Here is a 23558-nt window from a genome sequence, read left to right as displayed (position 1 = left end):
CTCAGTTTTTCTATTTTTTTTAACTTTGATTAATAATTTACTTTAAGAACACTACTTTTAACTGTTTCTTTATTGTCAGCCACTTTGATTTGCCACTTTTCATTCCAAAATGAATCTCGCGCACTAATTGGGTCAAATACTCTTGGTTTACATTGAACTTGTATACTTAATGCCGGAATACTTGCTCTACTGGTCGTGAGCCTTAATGTCTTAATGAAAAACTGACCTACAATAACCCTCATAGCCAGTCACAGTCCAATTTCCTGTAAGCTTCTACAATCTGCCTGTAGTGTACAGAAAGTGCTTGCTCTATGAACCCTTCTTAGTTTCATAAGCCGCAGCATTGGAATTTCCTTCTTGATTTGATATAAAACTGTGACATTGATCTCCATCTTCACTTTTATGCTGAGGCTGCAAATTGTGTGCGCTGCGCTACTATAGAAATGGTTAAAAGCCATGATTTTGCCAATGTCTTTAACTTAACATTCAAGGCCTAACACATGTGCAATAATTTATGTATGTATATTTTTAAAATCATTGGAAAACATTATATAAGCTACTCATATGTAGAAAAGAAAATAATATTATACAGCTGAATTGAAAAAAATTTTCAAACCTCTGTACATAATCAGGAGGTTTGGACTTCATCGTGATCAAGGCTATAGCCTTTTGAAAGTGAGAACCTATCATCTCAGGTGAAACATTTTTAGTCATGTAGATTTGTCCTACAGAACTTTATAATCTTGGTCGCTTATGTATGTTCCTGTAGAAGCCTCTGCTTTTCATCTGCTACGAGTATACACACCTGCACTGAGGGAGAGAGAGAATTAATATATGTTGACAGATTATCTTCTCATGAGTCATTGACTCATTGCTGAGAGAATTATCTCAGATGAAAATGGAAGTATATTAAGCTCCATTATACTTACAGAGTTAAGGTTGAAATTAGAGCTCTATGTATGCAAAACATTACACTGGTACAGGATCTTGTTCGAGGATTTCCTTTCCTGTAATTCCATCTTTCAAAGTTTTAAAGTAAACATTGTAGTCCTTCTCGGGGGGTGGATTTTGAGGGTCCACTGTAAATGGCTCACTAAATGGCACAACACTTTTAACCTGCAAATGAGTTTATAAGCATCTCAGAATCTGCAAAAGCTTTTAACTTCCAAAAATAGCAAATTACAGCCACAGCACACAGCACACAGCACACAGCACACAGCACACAATTAAGGGACATAAGTCGGGCTGTGACCTCAAATGTCTTGCCAGATGCATAGGGGCTTTCCAACGCAGCAACACAAATCTGAGCAACCTCCTCTCTTGATATCTTACCCTGCATATATATAAATACTATAAATCATAACATTCAGATATTATTACTATTATAAGGGAAAGAAAGAGCAATACATGTCATCACAGGCATACAACAAAGAGAGAATAGTGATCTTCTATTTGATTTTATACCGTTATATTGTCTCCTTGGTCAAAAATGAGATCTGCTCCAGCAGGCTCCTCAGTTAATGCACAAGGCCTCACAATTGTATATGGTATTCCACTTTCCCGTATTAAATCCTCCCCCTGCTCCAAAACTTATCAATGTACAAAATCGAAAGAGCTAAATCTGACCCAGAAAAAGAAAAAGAACAGAAAAGAGCTAAGAAGTGGTATTTTGATACACTGATTGTGCGAAAATGAGGTCAGAGGAGGGGAAATCTAAGCTAACCAACAAAATATATATATAAAAGTATCAAACAGCTTGCACTGAATTAGGATGAAACCTTCAACTTGAATGTCAAGATAAAATCCAATTCCTTGTTTAAGCGAACAGCAGGAGGTTGTTTACTTAGATCAAGTCCAGGCCTGTTAGGTCGGGTAACTCCTGCAGAACCAACATGTACAAACCTACATGGAACACAAACAAAGAGACTCTTTAAAGACTAAAGCAGAAAGTGCACCTAGCAGATCAATTATGTTTAGTCATAAGAAGATAATCCAACAAAATGAAAAAAATGTGAAACCTGGGAGTAATAGGCTCTTTTAGATATGCTCTTATGCTTGATAATGGGAGCTTAAATGGACCTTCCACAAATGTAGGATTCAGTTTCCCATCATATTCAAACTTGCTAAACATGAGCTGCCATAATTTTGAATCCAATCAATAAACATAGAAGAAAATGAAGTGAAAGAATAGACTAAAAGAAAGTGGCTGCAGAAATGTGCCTGCAATGACACAATATTGCTGGGGTCAAAAGGTGGTGCATCTGATACAGTTCTTGCTCGAAATATCGGCTTCAAAGAAGAAAATGGCACACGTACCTGGAAAAAAATGTGACAGATTACTAATGGAGTTTGAGATATGTAACTACAATTTTAATGTCGATCAAGGGGCTAGTGTGTTACTTACTGTCTGCCACTGGTCTCCAACAGTGTCAAAGCCTGTTGTGTAACCAACAGTATCCCAATCACGACTTGTGCGAACAATTAGTTTATAGCGACGACCATCACCTTTAAGGTGCAGCTCCAAACCATCATATGCAGAGAGATCCTCAGCTGTTGATAGATTCTAGATACAAGCACATTCATCACTAGATGATAAGCAACTTACCAACTTCAGGGAACAGTAAAAATTCTATGCACAAGATATTTACAAGTCACAAGAAAACCTTGCTCTTTACCTTTGTTCTGATACTGGTAAAACCACCGTTGTTTGCAGTGGAAACAACCCCTGAAGGAGAAGAGACATACCAAATAAATAAATTTCAACTAAACCCATCCAAATATGAATAGTTCTGATAGAATCACCAGTGAGAACGCAATACAAAGACACCAGTTCTAAAGTTTGAAAAGATCATACCTTTAAAAATTCCAGTTGGTCCACCATTTTCACCACCATTTGGATCAATCTGAAATGTACTTTCACTCACTCCACCCATCACAACATCATCTAAAGCACCCCAAGCCAATTCCCTATAATTATTATCTGCAAATTACAAACAAAGAAAAGAATCTCAAATGGTATATATATGTTCACCTAATAGAAAATGAGAATTGATGATTTCAGTTAGGTTTCCATGTATGAAAAGTTCGAGCGTCTTCCCTAGCATGTTAAGTATAATGGACTGCAGAATAACATGTTTTTTTATGAAGGTGCTTCACATTTGCTTTCCATATTATATTTCATATTAACCTAAATTCTCCACCGTTTTTTACCTTTTCCAAAAGAGTTTTTTATTTATTTCCCAATTATTTGTACAAGAACAACTGGACCAAGTATAACACAGCAGAAAGGTTGGAAATCAGTGGTTTCAGCATACAGAAGAGTGTACCTTCGAATCCAAATAGTACTTTTCCATTTTGAAGTCCAATGCTTCCCTTTACAGCATTGATCAAATTTCTTATTCCAATGTACTCCACCTTTTCAGGCGAATCCCCCTTGATCTGCTTCCATCAATCAACCAATGATTCATAATTACAAAGAAGAACATGTTTTATTACACACACACAAAACAAATAAGAAAATAATTCAAGTTCCAAGTTAAACTTTCGAGAAAATGCTGACTCCAGATACAGAATGTAAGCAATCAGTTCGTCACCTCTGGTTCAAAGAACTTGATTCCCTGTACAAAACATAATAGAATGTCAAAGCTGCTTAAGACAGAAAAAAAATAATTGTGGAATATATTGCAGGCGTGGGAAGTCCATGGCAGTCCAAGTTTGCAAAACATAGAAGTTAAAAAATGAAGTTTTTTCGACTTAAAAATGTTTTGAACATACCTGGCTGTATTTTTGCCTGTCAGGAGTGTCACCTTCCTTTGGACCAACAATAACAGAAACAGCATTAATGATTCTCCTCACTCCTTTGAAGTACTCGGGAACCAGAGTACTCTCCTTAGTAATGTCTCCAACAATCTGAAATTTTTCCGGGAAGAAACCAGGGTCACCATTGACGACGTAAAAATAAGAAATGAAACCACCATAAATTCTTTTACAATTATGACAAACAAATGGAATCTAAATGTGACAGTTAATAAACAAATAATTTGGGCATGGACAGAAGCATAACCAAGTAGGAATTACATAACTAGTTTTCATCAAGGAAATTGAAGATACATGGGTTGCTAGCTCACCAAGTCAACATCCGGGCCTAGCATTTTCCTTGCTTTCTCTTCATTTCTAACCTGAGAGAAGTTTATATGAAAACAAACAAATTCGAGAAAGGAACAAGTAAGCAGTAAAGGGAAATGGTAAGAGTAGAATACCAATACTCGGACCGGAAGCCCTTTCTTCCTTAAGACGTCGACCACCCTTCGACCTACACCACCAGTTGCTCCAGCCACTAGGACAATGCCAGAAGTTTCCATTTTCTTTTCTGGTTTACTAGGTGATGGGCTGGATAGTTTCTCACTTACAAACTCAAAGAACTTCACAAATAACAAATTGTTGTTAGTTGAGACATGATCACTTTTCACTTTCAGATAATGTGGAAAAATTTAGTACTTTCCAACCTTAGCAGGAGAGGGAGGTTCGTTGAAGAAAAATAGTGTTTTCAAAAATCTACCCAAGTCCCAACTCTGCTTTCCAGCTTCTGCTGATATGGATCTTCGATAGGTTCTTGGAGAGAGATGATCAGAGTTTTGTTGGTAGGGAAAGCTGTGTGGTCTGTCATTAAGTTGAAGAAACGGTTTAGGAAGTGGAGAGGATAGCAACTGAGGATGTAATGATTTTTTAAAATGATTCCTACCAACAGGTGATGAAAAATCCTGCAATGTCAAGCCATCAAGTAATTGAGTCATAACAATTCAAAATTCACTAGCTATTCTCCTGCAGTAAATATCGTTTATCACAAAGGATTATAGGCATAATTCAAGGCTTGGCTGAGTTAAATATCCAATTGAACAAAAGAAACTCCCACTTATGACAGAAACAGTGTAATTTGGTTCTGATTGCTCATTGGAATTAGTTGAACACTTGAACCAAAGTGTTCAAGAATCAAGACAAAACAAATTAATTATTTTCCACTTACTCATTTACCAACCACAAATTGAAATTCATTTGGGGAAAAGCTTAGCAAGAAAATCAAACAACAAAACCATTGCAACTTTAAAACCCCCTTCCCAAATTAGGTAGTCTGACTGGCTATGAACATAATCTCAAACAACAATTCATGGAACATTAGCAGATAGAAAAGAAGCACAAATGTGAAAAATCATGGGGGTTACCTGGAGATTGAGAGCTGAAGAAGACAGAGGCGAAGATAGCTTAATGACACCAAATTCCATTGCCAAAAAGAGTTTGGAAACAGAGTTCCAGGCTCTTCTCTGGGTATTTATCTAACTGTTTGCTTAATAAAGTGATGTCTGATATTTGAGTAAGAGTAAATACTGACCACACATACACAACACATGGATCAATAGTAAACAGCACAATACTACTACTAACAGTCCCCGAACTTGGACGTGGCCTCCTATTCTATGCACACTTTTATTGGGTCGTTGCTTGCTATACTCTGCGGTGATGCTGGTAATTTTAAGTTTTAACGGTCACATACAAAATGCTAATGAGTAACGGGTTAGTGTGAAATACTAATATTAGTTTTTAACCATTCAACTAAGAGACATTATTTAATTACTCTAATCACAGTAACCTTATAATGAAGAGATTTTCTCCTGGGTGAGATAAAATGAGGGGCTATATTGAGGACTAAAATAAGGGTTTAATCCAGCAGTCTAATAATAACTTTGCACTTCATCGAACGGATATTAAGGAGCCCCTCGTTATAGCATACCTGTAAACCAAGGTACAATGAGCCACCAACACTAAATGGAACGGCCCAAGTGATCCACAGCTGCATGAAAATAAAACAAGGCCCAGGTGACCCAGTGGCCAAAGCCCATAGAGCATAGTTTAGCTACGAAGGGGCTTCCAATTCCCTTGATACAAATTCGAAGTGCATGAGCATGACACTTGAGTTGAATGCGCATGAGACCACTCCATTTCACGTGATGTCTGGCTAGTAATTGCCCCCTTCCCCATTCATACAGATTTAGACTTCAAGATGCAGTAAATAATATATATATATATAGATTATTATTTTTTTATTGACCGAGAGTTTTCAATGTTCCGAAAAGAGAGAACAAACGTAACGTGTGTGCACTTTAAAGAAAACAAAGAAGAAAAAAATGACCATAGAATTGAAAATAATGCACGTTTAAAGGGTTGCATTTTGCTTAGCAAGAAACAACATAGCGTTCATGGCCGTACCCGTATGTCATCTTCTTCAATTTTCAAATGCCAGCAAGCACCTACCTTCCTCGAAAATGCAGCTCAAACATCAACTTCTCTTTCTTTTTCTTTTTTCTTTTTTCTTTTTTTTGTTGTATAATTCTCACACAGGCCTTTTTAACAGCAATACGTTTCACATATGGCTCAATGTGGCACGTTTTTATTGCAACAATTGTACAAATTTTGGCTTCTATTTCCGCATATTGTCATATTATGAGTCAAAATGGTACAATATTTCTGCCACCCACAAGTAGTTTGCCAGCAGAAAGTCTACTTAGAATTTTTTGCAAATGAAAAATGGAATATTAATTAATGGCATTCATATCTTTTGACTATAAAAATTTTAAAATAAATGGCTCCATTAATTTTATATTCGTGTGGATTGAAACTTTATGATGGATGGTCTCAGACAAGATAAGCGTTTTTGGCCATGGCGGCAGATAAATCTTGTCTATGGAAGACACCTGAGCAGCTGACATGGGTGAATGATTTTAGGGCATTTTGTTGACCTTCTGCCCTACAACAACTTCTTTTGTTGGGCCATTCTATCTATGCCGACAATGCAGGAAATTCAGCACAAACTGTGACTTTCTCTTTGCATTTTAGCTTTATGTTTCTGCATAATGTAGGCAAATCATGCATATATAATATATTTGTGTTTATATATGCACGGTAGCTAGAATTTAAGTCAACAATATTTACATGGTTTTGTCTGTAATGGGCACAATCAAAACTGGCCATGGGAGCCCCCCGTGGTTCTGATTTTAATTTCTTATTTAATTCTTATTGTGAATTATGCATGCATGAAGAATCATATATAAGATTGAAAGACGCAAATACGAGTTAGGTGAGTCGGTCATAGAAGTTTAGACTAATCGATTGTGTATATAAAAAAAATACGAAAGACTTTTGATTAACATTTTATATCCAATGGACTGATGTGGTACCACGACAAGTTAATGTATAGAAATATATGAAACTTAACAAAGGAAAAATGGTCCTACAAAAACCAAAGAAACGGTTCATGTGATATGATATAGTAATTAGACCCATAAGGGGTTGTTAGAAAAGAAGAAAAAAGTAATATTATTAATTAATTTGATGATCCATCTAATCTAATGGTTGTTAAATTTAGAGAGACGACCATGTGGCTCACCACTAGCAACACTGATATTGTCATCAACTTAACCACCTACCAAGCCCAATAGGTGTGTGATTTTATCACAAAAGGCCTCGGTGATATTAGTAGTTGAATCATTCATTATATCTTATATTTTATTTAGTTAAATTTCAGATGTGGGACTTATATTCTTCAACAATGGTGTCTCATTTGAGAGTAGTTGCTGACTTTGTCGACGCTCAAATAAAGTGGGGGCCAATTACAAATGCAATACGTGACCATCCTTTGTTGATCATCCCTAAATTATAATATTAGACAGAAAGGTCAACTCTCTTGCTCAATACCCTATTTGTTAGTGAAGTTTAATAAAAATGAATTAAGACTTAATCGTTAGATTACATGCATCCAAATCTCACGATTCTCTTAATTAATAATTAATTAAGTCGAGTTTTCTTAACAATGTTAATATAAATTATAATAATAAGTAGCTAGCTTTTGTGAGTCTAAATTTGAAGAGACTGTAGTCTACGTCTCGCATATTTCATTGACCTTAGGCTGCTAACAAAAGCTAAGTCAGAAAGAGTGACGGAATTAGATTCTTTCTTTCAATTATTATTCGCCAATTTTAGTATAAAATAAATAATCTTGTTATATATGGTTTGCATAATAACATGATGATAGCTACCCAAAGCATATTATATTCCATGGCCTCTGCATCTTACATGATAGCTCGTATCAGAGCTAATTAACTAAATCAAAAATATTTAATTAAATCTTATCGTCTTAATCAACTATATGTACACGGGAGATTGCTGCGATTGAGCCAAATTTGGTCGAATCTTGCCAACTTAAATATGTTAAACAAGTTTCTTGTACAAGGGTGAGTGTAAAAAAAAAAAAACAAAAACAAATCCCACTGCAGTGTCACACATATTAAATAAGAGACATCCACATCAGAATGGCTTTTAATGATCAAAATTTCATGTTGTGTGGAAACAATTTTAAAAAGAAAAATGCATTAATTTGTAAAATTCTAAATCGTTTTCTGATTCGTGGGTTTAGTTGGAAAGAAACAGAGAAAGAAGTTTGATTTTCAGCAATCAAATTAGACCAAACCCTTTACCATTGCAATGTGAGTCGTGACTTGTGAGTGAGAGACCATTGAAAAGGTTGTTCCCATTTTCCACGTAAAAACCTTATCACTGTTATAGTTTTCTTGCGTTGTTGAGGGACCACTCACTTGTATTGTATCTTACTCTTCTACTTCACGCCTTTGACTTTGTCCACCTATCCACGACCTCCCACCGTCCCAGCTCCAGCTTCATCTTCCAAAACAAAATGGCTTGTCTGCGCTTCGCAATTCAAGCCGCGGGGAAATGCTGAATATATAGTTTTTTTTTTTTTATTCTTTAAAATCAGGTTTGGTGTGAATATGTGGTAATGAAGGTTTGCATTTCTTCATGTAGCTTGAGATAAGATCGTACTAGTTTAATTAAGATTTCAACTTAGGATGAGTTATGAATATAATATGCCAACCTGTCTTGGCTATTTATTTACACGCACAACAACTCAAAAGAATGAGATAGCAAGACTAGTTTGACTTATTTACTTACTCAAAATGGGGAAGTTAGGCAAGGGGCTCGTAGCAAGTAGAGCAGTTATCTTGCATTCGATGTCATGCGTTTGATTCCCCATTCCTTCATTATCGCTCCTATTAAATAGGAAGTTAAGAATACTGGAGAAAAATGAGGGAGTTAGGAATATCGGAGAAAACTGAGAAAGTTAGGAATATGAAATAGAATGAATGGATATAGAATTAACTATTTACATCAGTCAATCTAAATTATGATTTTTCATGTATTCAATTACGATTACTCTAAAGTAATTTAAGAAAAGGTGATTCGAACTTGAGTGGAACTCACTGAATTTTTAATTCTTTATGTGTTAATAAATATAAAGGAAGTCAACAATATAAATAATTTCAATATTCATCCTAGATAAATAAACAATTGAATTGAACTCATCAACATCATATAACATATAAAGATTTCAACTTTGATTCCTCCTCTTTTCATTCAATTTCAAAGAAATAAAATTGGCGAGCCGCAAGTATGAGCCAATCACAAGCCAAGCCGAAGCGCATTAAATGGGAAGGAAAGAACATTTTGACGGTGCATATGTTTTATGAGGTGAAACTTGCCAAGAAAACGGGGGGAAGCAGTGGCCGGCGGCTTAGCTCACACTCACCCTCACCAAACCAAACCCAGCCTCCAATTCCTCCACGCGGCCTTCTCTCAACACTCTTTTTTAGTCCTGAAATTAATGTCACATATTGCTCTGACTAATCTGACCCTCCATCCCCCCATCACCTCTCTGTTTTCCAACTTGATCTTGACTTGGCCACCTCTATTTCTAACTTGAGCCCCAAGCACCTCTCTCTCTCTCTCTCTCTCTCTAGCCGCCACGCGGTACCTCTCTCTCTCCCCCTCTCTATAAAACAGGCCTAACCCAATGAGCCCACTCCCCCATAGCATTCTCCAACCTTCCCCTTCCTTTTTCTCTGGTGAAAACCTTCCTCTTCCATTATAATTTGCTTTCCCACACAAAACCCAAAAACCCAAATCTCTCATTTACCAAAAGAGAAACACAAAATCTCTCTCTCTCTCTCTCTCTCTGTTTTGCATTGTTAATCTGTGAGAATCAATCAGAATGCCTCGTCTAAGCGCTTTGGCACTCATTTTCTTAGTGGTCTTGGCCTCATTTGCTGCAGCTTCAGAAAGCAGAAAGCTTTTGGACACGAAGAAGCAGGATGGTGATGGCCAGTACAGGAAGAGAGTGGCTTCTCTGTTTCTAGGTGCCCTTCCGAAGGGCACAGTGCCCGCTTCTACACCCAGCAAGAAGGGCCACGCCGTCGTCATCAATGAGAAGCTCGTTGCTCGCCATCTCAGTAGCAACGATCGGATTCTGGCGCAGGCTGTTCCCAGCCCCGGTGTTGGCCATTGATTAATTGCTAGCAAATATACCAGAAATATTATTCTTATATTTTTTCATTAGTTTCAATAATTTTATAATCCCTCTACAATTTTGAGTTCTTCTTGGGTTAGATGTAGAATTTAGAACAGAACTTGAAATGTATAGACAGTTTTGGTTGGGATTCATTTTGCAATCTGCACAATCCCTTTAGATATATAGATGCAAGAATTCTCAGAGCTAGATATTAGATTGTATTTTTTTTTGTTTTGGTAACATTTGTTCATCTATTTGTTTAAGGAAAATAGTTCTAAGAATTTTCAAAAAGAAAGGTCTATACTCTCTCTCTCTCTCTCTCTCTCTCTCTCTACAGTCTTAAACAACATTTCCCTGTATGCTCTGGTTGACCTGGCATCTAATTAAGCGCTCTCCAGATTTGTTGATGAATTTTCAACTTTCTAGCTGTATCTGTTTTTCTTGAGAAGTTGGTGGTGGAGTTAGGGATCTTTAACTCTCGAGTCTTTAAAAAGCAAAAAAATTAAGCATGTTCATCCAAAAAAAACCGTCCAAAAATAGAGTTTTTTTTTTTAAATAAAAAAAAAAAAGAAAAAATTAGGTGGGTACACAAGACAATGAAGCTTTCGTTGAATGTTGGAATTAAAATAAAATTTATTCTTAGATATTGTTCTAAATAAATAAAAGAATGACGGAAGGAATGTAGGATATGTAGAAATGGCATGCCATTTGGCTCAAGGTGGTGAAAGAAAAAAGTGCCGGAAAGGCAAAAGCGCGTTTTAGGGAGCGTCACAAGCCGACTAGTTGTTGGTTGCTCCTCCTCCTGATTATAAAAATGGCATTTGCCAGGAAGATGAGATCCATATGGTTCACATTCATGAGATGAGCAAGTAGAAAATTCAGAAATAGCATTTTTGTAGAAAAGAAAAATGTGCCTAGCTAGCTACCTAGTTTATTTAAGACCACAAATTTATGGGTTTTGTACTTGGATTTGATGACAGGATGAAGTTGGTTAACTTTGTCGAATTACCTCGTCACCTGATTGGTAGAACAAATTATTATCACTTTACATCAAAAGTATATTAATTGGAGTGACGTCAATGTGGTATTGATCAAAACCTTTTTATGTGCTTTAATTCAATTTACACGTGACATTAACCTTTTATAATACTTCTCTTTTTCTTCGCTTAAAGTACACTCGGATTTGATTCACGTATGAGACAATTTTAAAGTAATATAATATCATACTCCCCCTTAATTATAATTTCACCCGTTTTTTAAATGCTTCATATCATTTGAATATTTTAAGGCGTATATTATAATTGATTACATACATCTTTTAAAGAACTCAATTCGCGACCTATCTTAATAGATTATATGTTGAGCAAATATCTTTTTCTAGGCGTACGTCTCCTCTTCCTAGACGTATTCCTCAAATTCTCCATTTTCCTAACCTTTCCTAGCTATCACATCTCCTTTACAAGTGACACTAACAATAAGCAAGGATGATTAGTAGTATGTTACTAACCTTAAGTGGCTATTATTATTATGAATGACATTAGCATTGTTTAAATTCTAAGGGTATTTGGTTTTCTAAATTTTATTTTGGAGCTCTTAGCCTTTTGCCGCTCATTTGAAAAATTCCGGACTTAGCCACTGGTTCTCACTTTATCTAGAACAATTTAAACTGAACATCATTATCTCTTGCTGAAACTTAATTTGTATATGCTAGGTTATTACACAAATTATTGTCGGAATTGAAGGGGGTTTATGTTGTATCTATGCATGACCTCAAAACTTGCGGGTACGTTATATGTCCTTGTAACTCAAGGACGTGATCGATTACCAAACATATATGTCCTTGTAACTTAAGATATCAGTCAGGTCCGTAATTGAAGGAAGTTATATAATTTAGGTTTTAGAGTTGCCAACTTGTAAAGACAAAATCATCCGTTGAATGAGAAATAAGTATGTAGATATATATTCTAACCATCAAGATTGACTAAGCTAGCTACGATCAGATAAGCATGATATCAGAGTCCACCTCTTTCTTATTTTCTCCCGTACTAACTTTCAAACTCGTGGCATCATAAATTCTAAGATCAAAGGTAGGTCGCTTCTTAAGTCCTTTCGGCCTTTCTTGGAAAATGACCAAAAAAGAAAAGGAATATTGACAAGTCAAAATCCAACTTTAGCAGACTCATTCTGGTCACGTTGTGTGAAGTCTATTTCACTTGTAAAGGGGAAAAAAAGAAAAATCTGTTAACTTTCAATTTCAGTTTGAATAGACTAAGGCACTAAGATCTCAGTCATACATACATATATAATCGGGGAGTAAATTGATGAAATTGAAACTCGGAGATTCATATTCAGAATCACCTCAAATTTTTAGAGGGTCTTTTGATGTTAGCCCATATATATATACTTGGGACACCGGCACCAAATTACTTGATTGGCCAGGCCAAGTAGTGCATTTGGACCGTCCTCTTAGCCCTCTATGTGAAAATGCCGACCAAATCTTGTGTTGTTGTCAAAGTCAGGCTCATAATTGTGATCACTAATCAAATGCACAAGAACATCGAACCTGGAAACCAACTTTGGCTCTTCCAAACCAACCCAACTCTCAAGGGCTCCACAAACCGCGCAGTCGTTTATTTAGAAACTCACAGGACTCTGTTTGTGGTTTTGGGCTTACAGATTAATTATGTTTCCAAAATATATAATATAAGAAGAGAAAAAAACCAAAAGAAAAATGTGGGTGCATGGAATATGGTTCCAAATATTTGTCAAACTCACCCGCTGCATATGCCTATTGACTGGTTTCTGCCTTCAGTAGCTACGGCGCCACCTCAAGATATTTTGACGGTTTGACTTTTAAATCAGGAGTTAGACCACACGTGTCGGTGTGGTCGTAATTATAATATAAGTTCATCTTTATTGAAATTATTTTCTAAAATGGGGAAATATCAATCATGTCGCCCATCCATATTATAACATATGTATAAACTATACCACGTGACTGTATAATGTCAAATTGTGCAAGAATTTTAATCTAAAACTTGCAGACAAGAGATCGTAGGTTCGAATCCCCATTGCATCTTATTAAGTTGTGTGTATGTGAGAAATCTCCATTCCCTTTGTTGAAGAATATAAGTCCCACATTGAAAATTTGACTAAATAAAATACAATATATAATGAATGGCTCCACTAATAAATCACCGAGGTCTTTTGTAATAAAACTCCACATTTATTGGGCTTTGTAGGTGGTTAAGTTGGAAACAATATCGGTGTTGTTAGTAGTTGGTCGACTAGGCCTGAATTGGGCCTTTACCTTTACCCAATATGTGGTGTTCACATGTTGGGCTACCCAATACATGGTGTTCACGTGTTGGGCTTAAATGATTGACTCCGATGTGGACTTGACTCAACGTGTGACCCACTATGTGATGATCCCACATGAGGAAACCCCACACATACTGGGCTTTATAGGTGGTTAAGTTAGGGACAATATATGTGTTATTAGTAGTAGGCCGCTGCCCCGTCTCTCTGAAATTTAACACCCTTTAATTTAGACTATCCCTCGTACTAAAAAAAAATTTCTTTGTCACGTGGTGACTTCAATTGAATTTATTTTTTCACATGAAATTTCTTTTTGTTAAAGTAAAAATGAAGGAGGCGAAAAATTGAACAAAATCTAGATATAAGTTCCTAATTAAACTCTCAAATTGTTCAAAATCTAGATTATAAATAAAAAAAATTATAGAAGGATTGAACAAAATGGGCCTTTCTTAGACACTATGTTGGGCCTCGGGAACATGGGTATGTTCTGCCTTTGGTAAATGGGGCCACAGGCCCAAAACAAAACTGTAACTAATTACAATCATTCATGGCCTAACAAATGCCTTAAGGAATTCGGTGCCTTGTTGCTCTTATGGCTTGGACCAGAAGGTGGGATAGGACCCTTATTAAGAACTACAAGATGAGAATTAGCCACTGTCACCTGATGCAAATCTAACAGAACCACCCTATGCACAGCTTCAGGCATCTCAGAAGCGCCTTCGCCTTTAGAATCCGGTATATTTGGCCCCGGGTAGGTTCGAGATGCAGATGCTATACCTGCCAAAATTGTGAGAGATATTGTGATGGTGATGAACAAGAAAGATGGTTTCTGACTTAAGGAGAACATGATAGCTAGCAGGCATTAATTAAGATTTGAAGGGCTTTGGGTAGTGAGGACATGAGGGCATGGTTTGGTGGCTTTTATATGCATGGGGAGCCAGCCAAATAGAAAACTTTACGTGACTTGACCTAAGACTTTTTGGATATATGTTAACATGGAATATAAATGATCACACTTTTGAAAAAAATTTGAGTTATAAGATATCTAATTTCGTCGGCGAGCTTATTTTTTTTGTTTTTCCTCCATGAATTTGATGTTCTTGTTGCAATCCTAGCAATAGGCATTGAATTTAGCCGGTATTATAGCTCATCTCTCACAATCACAAGAATCTAACCCATCATAAGATTTCATAGCACTTTGCCTACTCAAAAAATCCTACTAACCATCATTTTCGACTTTGAAATTAAGCTCCCACTATTTTCACAAAAAAATGGTGAACATGAAAAGGGATTTCTTGATATATATATATATAAAGCCTCAACTTTTGGTAAAAGCCAAGTCCTAGAAGATCAGCTTTTGGGAAAAGTTATAAAGTGCGGCTATCCTTCTAATTACATGCTTTTTGGCTACCAACTTCTTTTATTCAAGGTAGGGACAGATTGCCAAAGTGATTTGGTTCATATACATTAATTGAACTTGCACTTTTGGTTTGGGGATGAGTTGATGAAACCAAATTCAAGAACGAGGGCTAATTCAAATGTTTTTTTGGGATGAGTTGATGATATCACATGCTTTTGGGGAGTATGCAACCGAAGCACTAGCAGCAATAAACCCTACCTAGCAAGAGCATCTTATCCAGTGGGCCAGCTTCAGGAGAATTTCTAGTAAAAAGGGCTTTAATGGTATGATTTTATTATGTGACAAATTTTTTTATTGTTCCTAATTATATTTCATATATCAATGGCCTTCTACTCTCGTAATCTGGAGCGTATAAATAGTAAAACAACAGGGAAAATACCAACAGGCCTATTAGCTCAGCTGGTTAGAGCGTCGTGCTAATAACGCGAAGGTCGCAGGTTCGAGACCTGCATGGGCCATTTTTTTTCCTCAATTTCCAAGAAAGTTGGTTCTGTTTTGCTCATCCTCTGGCAGTCTCAAATCAAACACCTTAGCGAACTTGGTTTTCCTTTTTCTTGGGTACTTCAAGATTTCGTGATTAACATGCACTTTGGTTTGTGATTCAAAGTTGAGTTATTTTGTTGGTTTGTCCTATTTTCTGTGCATCAGTGCTTATCTTGTGATTAATAACATGCCAAGTCCTAATTCTCCTTCTGACAGCTTCAGGGGATAGTTGAGAAGAATGATTAAATCCATGTTAGCTTTGGCTAGATAACAACGTGTCGATCTTTCATTTGACATATCTACTTGTTACACTGATAGAACATAAAGCTGAGATTACCCAAGTCTTAAACACTGAAACAACATGAAGCTGATAACCTAAAGTCTTTAAACACGAATACACTCATTTCTTAATTTTAACCTGCATGGTTGCATGATCACCAGACTCCTACATCCCTCCCGGAGTACAACAAAATTCATCTATCAAAGGTTTATCGACGACCTCCGAAAGAAAACGGTGGCTTCCCCCTCATCACATAAAAAGGAAAAGGAAAAGAAAAATACAGAGATTTGAACTTCCATGAGACCTAACACAAACGATGGGAAGCCAAACTTGATTTTTGTTCCTTTTTCTAGATGGACAAGTCAACGGGCAAAAAGTGAGGAATTATACTGGAAGGGGGTATCCACGAAGATAAGTGGAATCCACACCAGACTCCCGCTCCAAAGCCACCCTCCCAGTTCGTGCAACCTTCAAGGAGGAAGAAAGATATTAAGATATGAGAAGTAAGAATCAGCCAAGAAAAATTGCGACCTAACTTTTTAGACTAGTATACATAATTGTGCTGAACAATAAAATATGAATGCCCATTTGAATTGAAACTTAACGGTATCTATAATTGCAAATTTCACCATCCGACATTCGGCTACCCTGCTTATCGATAACTTTATGCAATGCAATCAACTGACAGTCTGATTAAGGAGGTAAGAAAGGACAGCATTTCGTCCAATTATTGAGAATTTAGTTTAAACTAATATTGAACTAGCTCAAACACCTCTTTTCAAAAAACTAAAAAAGGAAATTCATAGGCAAATCAATTGTTGGGAATAAGATCAAAGAATGAGAAGACGGACCTCACAAATCCCATAGGGCTCAAGTAACTTCTGCAGTGCAACCATCTTATTTAAATCACCAGTAAGCTGAAAAACAAATTGAGTAGAGAGTATTAGCAAGACATTATGAAACAAAAGCAATAACAGAAGCCCAATCCCTAGTATTGGGTAGTTGGGTAAGATTAAAGATAAAGCTCAGGTATAGTTTGACTTCAGTGGACTGATTAGTACAACTAAATACAAAATCATGCTCCAATTGATCCCGTTTGAAGGTGGCACTTCTCAACAGATTCCATTACACTAACCGAAAACCAGGTAAATTCAAAATATTATCTATGTCAAAGATGCAATCCCGAATGTGGTGTAATGAAACAGTTCAGTAAGCCAAGATTTATTTTAAAGTTCATAACTCATCTATTGTCACCACTATTGTTACTAGTCTTACTCGGGTAGATGAGTTATGGTCCAAATTCCAATGACCAACAGAGGGCAAGAACTTTCTATCCTACTTGTAGAATTTTCAAGTATAAGACACAATCACAAATATAGTTGACAGGAATGCAGGAAAAGGTTTCAACCTCAAGGGTAATTGTATGATCAGATACATCAACGGCTTTAGCACGGAAAATGCTGGCAATATCAAGAACATCCCTCCTAGCAGTAGTGTTCACAGCAATCTTTATCAACATCAACTCTCGCTCTGCAAATGGTAAGTGTGTAATATCCCGAACCTGCAGAAACAACCAGCTTCATATGATCCATCAAGGCATGAACAAATCTTATTTTGTGAATAACCTTGGAAAAAATTCATCATCTCTAAATTGAACTCATTACAAATAAATATTGAATTGGGGAAGGATCATATTATTATTGGCAGATAACAGAGGAGCAGATTTTGATTAGTTGAAATAGGGAGAGGGAAATAAAAAATATCCTGGGTTATAGACCTACTATATATTTCGTCATCAACCCCAACCAACCACATTGACCTGATGGCCACCAAAACAATGGCTTTTAATTTGCATGTTTGAAGATTGTCAACTCCATAACTACAAACAAACTTTGCAAATCTATATAGCCACCTTGTAACAATTTTCCTTTTTCTTTTTTCTTTCAGAGATTAGTCGATCATCACCCAAAACAGATATTGCAGATTCTCAAAAAACCTGTCAATGTGCAACCCTCACCTCGTGAAGATCTATTAACTTGTGAAGTTGCTGGACCAACTTGGTAATTGAATCGTGAGTACCGGGAACGACAGTTGTAATGCGAGAAATCCCTTCCTTTTCAGCAGGCCCCACAGCTAGGCTCTAGGAGTACGAAGTGAAAGCCAATAATCACATGAGCAAAGGCCAAGGAAAGCCAAATATAAAAAGATGAACGCAAATCACCAGCAACAAACCTGAATGTTATAACCTCTTCGAGATATGACTCCTGTAACTATGTTTAGAACTCCAGGGCAGTCATTCACAATCATAGACAAAGTGTGTGATTGAACCCCACTTGGCTGAAATATTAAATTGCATGGCACAAAGGTTAAGTCAAAATGGCGCTGATTTGTAGAGACAACAAACATGAATTAAAAATTAAAAATCTACTTCCTAGGTGGATACATCAATCTGTGCACCGTGTACACCGCGTACAAGGCAATTTTTGGACTAAAAGTAAAATACAACTTGAAGCATTTTAGGATTGTAAACTTACATCTTCATCATAGAGAACACCCCAATGAGCATCAAGAACTTTATTCAAACGAAAGTCATCATAGGGCTCCACAGGATAAACATCACCCTTCAATAATAAAATGACATTCACTTATGTTCAGTCCGAAATGACCAAGACAATAGTAAAAGTTGTGCAATGTACATAAAACTGAAAAGGGAGATTGCTCAAGTCAATTTTCTTTAGATCAGCACATACATGTTATCATCATAAATGACAACAGTTATCAGAGAACAGCATACCTTCTTGTGCAACAAATAAAGAACTAAATGTTATCTGGATGTATAAGTCATATCATTATTTGATTTATTTACATGTGAATGAGGCACACACTATAGGAGAATCCCTTTTGGCCCTATAAAATGTTTCCATCTAAATAACAAAAAGATAATTATCCATGCAGGGAGAGAAATTAACAGCATATAAAATCTCCTCAATAGAACAAACATACATACCCTTGAGGCAGTACTGGCATCACCATTGAGTGAACGGTTTGCTTTCACCGCAAGATCATCAATAGCCATTGACTTTTCAAGATCTGGATAAGAAGCTGCAGAGAATCTCCAAAAAGGAGCTGTCTCACCCATCTTTTCTCGTCTCAAAGCAATCTGTTGGTAAAGTCAAATTGAAACCTCAATTAGATGACACTTACCACCCTAAGTTGATTGCATCATTGAAAATTGAAAAGAAGCACATGTGTGAAAAGAGAAGAATAAAAATGCTCTCTGTCTTGCATGTACGTAGCTTCCTGATTGAGAATACTATTTCATTTTATTGATAGTGAGCATCCTGGCAGTTCAAGTTATTTGGCCATTCATAAACCATTTACTTACTGCATATCATACACATATGAATTGACAAATTTAAATATGATTTCATTTCATATTGGGATCCTACGGGCATTATCACTTTTTGTAGTTCTATGGTCTAATATATCTAGTTTCAACCTACCAAATTATGCAGCCTTTTGCATGCGTTGTTTTAGAGGGTGCACCCATTAACACATGCATAAATGTACATCTTTGTATATGCATAAACATTAGAATGCAAATATACAACTTGCCTTTCCAGTTCTTGCAAGTTCTTTGATACCAAACTTGCTTAAGTTTCTTTGAAAAGCAACCACCTTCCCAGGGTCTCCAGTAACCTGAGACATCCACATGGAGTGAACTAAGTTTATAAGCGTAGATGGAATTGGAACCAGTAAGACTATAAGAGGGCACAGAGGCAAATGAAAGATTGCATACACTAAACAGAGTATATTAGCTAGAACAATTTTTAAAATTTCCAAGACCTGCAAATGTAGGCTGAGTGAACTAAACTACTAAAAGATACCAAATGCTCATGAAGTAGGGTTAACTCACACCAAAAATAAAATTCATGGTTTCACCAATTTAACTAATCTAAAATGTGCTGATAAAATGCGTAAAATAACCAATCTAGTATGTGTTGTCATGTAACTGCATCATAACATAAACAAAAGACTTGGCACTGCTGCATGTAATGGAACAAGTTTTTTCTTGTCTCTTTTTAATTGTAAAAGGATTCTAATATTCTCATGTCCACTCAGCTGGTAGGGGAGGAAGTGGACAAACATGTTGAAAGTTCAAAAAAGAAAAAGAAAAAAAAACTGTATATAATGCTGAATGATGTGGGCTTTATACTTCCATCGGGATTGAAACAGTTGTATCTTGCTTTTTTGAGAGAAAATAAGAAAACAGATAAAAATAATAATTTCATTATACAACCACCGACAAGAACTGGTAATTTTCTGGTAATATCACATACTGCAATGATCTTTTTGCCACATAAATCAGAGCTGTAAGTTTTTGTGTGCCTAGGCACCTAAGATATATACTGGGACAGGTAGGTGTTGGAGCCTATATGTCCTAAAATGATCACATTAAAGCTGAGAGTCATAGCAATAGGAAATGAAACTGCAACACACAACTATAAGAGTAAAAAAAAATCTGACAAAATTCACCTCAATTGTCAGTGAATGTTCAGAGATATCGACAATTTTTGCTCTGAAGATGTCCACTAACCACATGATCTGAAAAATTAGAGCAGACAAACAAGATCAAGTAAAAGGATGTACTAAAACAATAAAAGAGCATCTTAAGCAGTGCTCATAACTGTCAAACTAGAAAATAACTCTGTTTTATCCCCAGAATTATCACCTACAACAAATACAAGGTAACCTCACTGGTGAATGCCTGCAATACACCACCAATACGTAGCACAATGACAGCCTAGTATAAATGCAATTGATATACACACAAAATCGAAATCAAGCCAGGTTGTTAACATATCATCATGTTCTGTGGGAAAACAAACGCATTTTGGCATTTCATATAGATAGAGTGCACAATCATTTGGAAAACACATATCACTGACAATTAATCTTGGGGGTGGATCATTTACTCGTACACGCCTGAAAAATAGAAATCTTGTAGATAAACTAAAACAAAAATCAAATGTGAAGAAAATTTATATTGGAGAATGAAGTAGTGAGGCAAAGTTTCTTGGAAGAAATTGTGCTTAATTATCCATAGGCTGATGCATGAACGTATCAAAAGGAAACAGTTTATTCAAGCATTGGTTGGATTTAAATGTTTACCTCCGCGAGGGTACTTGGATCTGCATTCAGTTTGATAAGCATCAATTCACGTTCTACGTGTTCCTCCTTTGATAAGTCTTCAACCTGATAGAGTAGAACTATAAGCGAAGATAATGCACAAGCAATCATGCACCTGTTTTTTTAAAGTTTACATTGGGGACAAGGAATAGGGAGCAGATGTGAGGGATCACAATTCCTGGAATCAATTATATGAAGATAATCTTATAGGAAGTTTGTAAATCATCATTCTATTCGTCCTCTTGAAAAAGGGGACTTATTAGAGTTAATAAAGAACCCAGATAAACTGTAAACAAAATTCTATTCGCCCTCGTGTAAAATCTTTCTCTTTCATGGTCGGTCAGCAGAGGCAGCTCGCCCTCGTCTGATGGACTCTAGTAGTATGTCGAAGAACATAACCATATGATGATACCCTACAGCACTTGGATGCAAATATGTACTGAACTAACTCTTACTGGAAGGATAATTGACGAGTAGAATCAATTCCTTGGGATCTTTCTGAATTAGATTTATCATGTCAAAACATCCAGTACATCTTTCATGGTACACAGGAAAAGAAATAAAAATGAATAGTTATGTTATCTATAATACAAGCACACAAAAATTAAATGTTGAATCTCTTTCAATTTATTCCAAACATCAGCATGAAATTTACATATGTTACCAAATATCATTTTGGAACAACACCCAACAGCCAGAAGGTTTTGTACAGAATACTAAAGTAATGCCGTTCTGTAAGGAATATTTTTAGAAATAAATAAGTTTGAACCATAACCTTTATCACATTCACCAACTTGTTGAGCTGTTCAACAACCTGCCGCAAAACCTTTTCAGTTCCAGACACAACTATGGTAAAGAGAGCCTTGTCCTTGTTCAAACCAACGGCGAGGGACTCAATATTGTAACCCCTCCTGGCGAAAACCCCTGCTATTCGGTTTATTATTCCACTCTCATCCCCAACAAACACTGAAATTGTATGGCGTTTCACCCTGAAATGATTATAGAATCAAAATTGATAACTTGAAATTGCACATTGGAAAGTGAAATAAGGTTTTCTCAGTAGCCTTTTGAGAATTAAAATTTCTGGCTCATTTATGACAAAAAGGCAATAGACTTCCAGATACAGGCACGACCTGGCATGCAGAATCAGCAAGAGGGGAAGCTGGTTCCCTGCCCAATGGACAGATTAAAATACCAAGGGTAAAAGGCAAGATCAGGCCAACAGAATTAATCCCCTCCCCAACCCCTTCTTCAGGCTGTTTAATGCAATTTGGCATATAGCCAAAGCTTGGACGGACTACTTCATGTTTATAAGCATAGCCTTATTTCCATCTCTACGCATTACCGAAGCTTAGAAAGGAAAAAGAAACAGAAAGAAAATAATCATTTCTGTCATTCTCATTTCTCATGACACAACCATTCCTGTACTTACTTTTTCTAACCTCGTCATAACAGTAGAACTCCCAAATCAGTTATTCACTCCATTGGTGCATTCTCTTAACTAAAGTTCAAAATTGAACAGTACGCATAAAATTGGTTCTGGTCTCCATCAAAGTCGACTCACCACAGCTTAAAAAATCAGCTTGGAACAATTAAATTATAGCCAATTACCAACTGGAAAAATTAGATATTAATAAAAACAAAGACAAAAGTAACAGTGTTAAAAGTTCCATGCAAAACCACTTGATCAAACAACTGAAATTTCAAAACCCACAATATTGAGCTCAACACCCCTCAACTTCAAGACCAAAAACAAACTAATTTCAACCAAAAATTGCATCAAATGTACCAAAAGAAATGCTTCATTACATACAAAGCAAGCACAAAAAGAAATGGAAAAGTAAAACAGAGAGAAAACAAACTCACGAACGGTACTTACTTAGAGCGAGTCAATGAAGGCACAGGATCAGTGACAGAAACTGCATTGTCAGTGCTAGCAGAGACCACCAGCTCCTTGAGGTGGAAAGTCTTCCATTTGAGTGGTTTCTGGTGGCCAAAATCAAAGCTTTTCAAAAACCCATGTCTGAAATCCACTCTGAGACTTGGTTTCTGGGTCATCAGTGAAGTTGAGCATGGTGATGACACGGCGGCCGCCATTGTTGGATTTAGAGAGAAAGCAGCCGACACTGTTTTATATTGAGAGAAAGACCTTAAAATTCACATTCATGCATAGCCATTTGTCACTTGTAGCACGTGGTGTTTTGAGTCTTGATGAACGGTGATAGTGATACGATGGCTTTTCGCCACACAAAGCTCACCTGGGACCCAACCCCAAAACGACTTGTTCACCGCCTCTCTTTACACTTCCTATTGAACCCAAAAAGAAAAAACCTAATTTGTGAAAATATAACCTACACTTCTTTCTCTGCCCAAAAAAGAAAACCTACCCTTGTTTCTTTTTCTGGTCAAACAAAACCTACACTTCAATTGGCAATAAAACCTACACTATTATTTTCTAG

At 36.4% G+C, this 23558-nt stretch overlaps 3 protein-coding genes and 1 non-coding gene across 6 annotated transcripts; 2 read left to right on the top strand and 2 right to left on the bottom strand.

The window, feature by feature from the left end:
• Positions 1 to 210: 210 nt before the first annotated feature.
• On the bottom strand, positions 211 to 5368 carry LOC110756119 (NAD(P)-binding Rossmann-fold superfamily protein). 3 transcript variants are annotated; one of them, XR_002526618.2, is made up of 18 exons: positions 5220 to 5368; positions 4506 to 4760; positions 4260 to 4421; positions 4128 to 4178; positions 3775 to 3909; positions 3594 to 3617; positions 3327 to 3438; positions 2855 to 2980; positions 2676 to 2725; positions 2405 to 2563; positions 2221 to 2316; positions 2019 to 2134; positions 1779 to 1902; positions 1465 to 1578; positions 1253 to 1333; positions 930 to 1116; positions 617 to 810; positions 211 to 435 (listed from the first exon to the last, which is right to left on the bottom strand). XR_002526618.2 is itself a non-coding variant. In XM_021957509.2 (17 exons), exons 1-16 carry the CDS (start codon positions 5277 to 5279, stop codon positions 970 to 972), a joined length of 1812 nt encoding a protein of 603 aa, XP_021813201.2. In that variant the 5' UTR covers positions 5280 to 5368; the 3' UTR covers positions 566 to 810; positions 930 to 969. The 3 variants fall into 3 exon arrangements, 2 of the variants coding, with proteins under 2 accessions (XP_021813201.2, XP_021813203.2); XM_021957509.2 differs by lacking the exon at positions 211 to 435 and having other exon boundaries at positions 566 to 810; XM_021957511.2 differs by lacking the exon at positions 211 to 435 and having other exon boundaries at positions 566 to 805.
• Positions 5369 to 9909: 4541 nt separating this feature from the next.
• On the top strand, positions 9910 to 10819 carry LOC110756122 (B-cell lymphoma 6 protein). Its single transcript, XM_021957514.2, has one exon. The coding sequence runs from the start codon at positions 10112 to 10114 to the stop codon at positions 10403 to 10405; it is 294 nt and encodes a 97-aa protein (XP_021813206.2). The 5' UTR covers positions 9910 to 10111; the 3' UTR covers positions 10406 to 10819.
• Positions 10820 to 15530: 4711 nt separating this feature from the next.
• TRNAI-AAU (transfer RNA isoleucine (anticodon AAU)) lies at positions 15531 to 15604 on the top strand. Its single transcript has one exon. It is a non-coding gene; the product is annotated as a tRNA-Ile (tRNA).
• Positions 15605 to 15893: 289 nt separating this feature from the next.
• Positions 15894 to 23396, bottom strand: LOC110756102 (acetolactate synthase small subunit 2, chloroplastic). Its single transcript, XM_021957489.2, has 12 exons — positions 22979 to 23396; positions 21875 to 22088; positions 21082 to 21165; positions 20446 to 20514; positions 19525 to 19608; positions 18917 to 19069; positions 18444 to 18530; positions 18142 to 18246; positions 17927 to 18049; positions 17318 to 17470; positions 16761 to 16826; positions 15894 to 16377 (listed from the first exon to the last, which is right to left on the bottom strand). The coding sequence occupies exons 1-12, from the start codon at positions 23194 to 23196 to the stop codon at positions 16294 to 16296; spliced, it is 1440 nt and encodes a 479-aa protein (XP_021813181.1). The 5' UTR covers positions 23197 to 23396; the 3' UTR covers positions 15894 to 16293.
• Between the last annotated feature and the right edge of the window lie 162 nt (positions 23397 to 23558).

Source organism: Prunus avium, chromosome 4, assembly GCF_965620075.1.
Source record: "Prunus avium chromosome 4, drPruAviu1.hap1.1, whole genome shotgun sequence".
Classification (NCBI taxonomy): Eukaryota; Viridiplantae; Streptophyta; class Magnoliopsida; order Rosales; family Rosaceae; genus Prunus; species Prunus avium.
Note: the sequence above shows the minus strand (reverse complement) of the source record. Positions and strands in the feature narration are given on the sequence as shown.

Excerpts from the sequence above, each read along its gene's own strand:
- LOC110756119 (XM_021957509.2), bottom strand. The coding sequence starts at position 5,279 with ATGGAATTTGGTGTCATTAAGCTATCTTCGCCTCTGTCTTCTTCAGCT. Across the intron at positions 3,439-3,593 it reads TCAAGTTCTTTGAACCAGAG|ATCAAGGGGGATTCGCCTGA; the intron begins GTGACGAACTGA and ends TGATGGAAGCAG. Across the intron at positions 1,903-2,018 it reads AAAGAGCCTATTACTCCCAG|GTTTGTACATGTTGGTTCTG; the intron begins GTTTCACATTTT and ends TGTTCCATGTAG.
- LOC110756122 (XM_021957514.2), top strand. The coding sequence starts at position 10,112 with ATGCCTCGTCTAAGCGCTTTGGCACTCATTTTCTTAGTGGTCTTGGCC.
- LOC110756102 (XM_021957489.2), bottom strand. The coding sequence starts at position 23,196 with ATGGCGGCCGCCGTGTCATCACCATGCTCAACTTCACTGATGACCCAG. Across the intron at positions 19,070-19,524 it reads AACTTGCAAGAACTGGAAAG|ATTGCTTTGAGACGAGAAAA; the intron begins GCAAGTTGTATA and ends CTTTACCAACAG. Across the intron at positions 18,531-18,916 it reads ATGCCAGTACTGCCTCAAGG|GGTGATGTTTATCCTGTGGA; the intron begins GTATGTATGTTT and ends TTATTATTGAAG.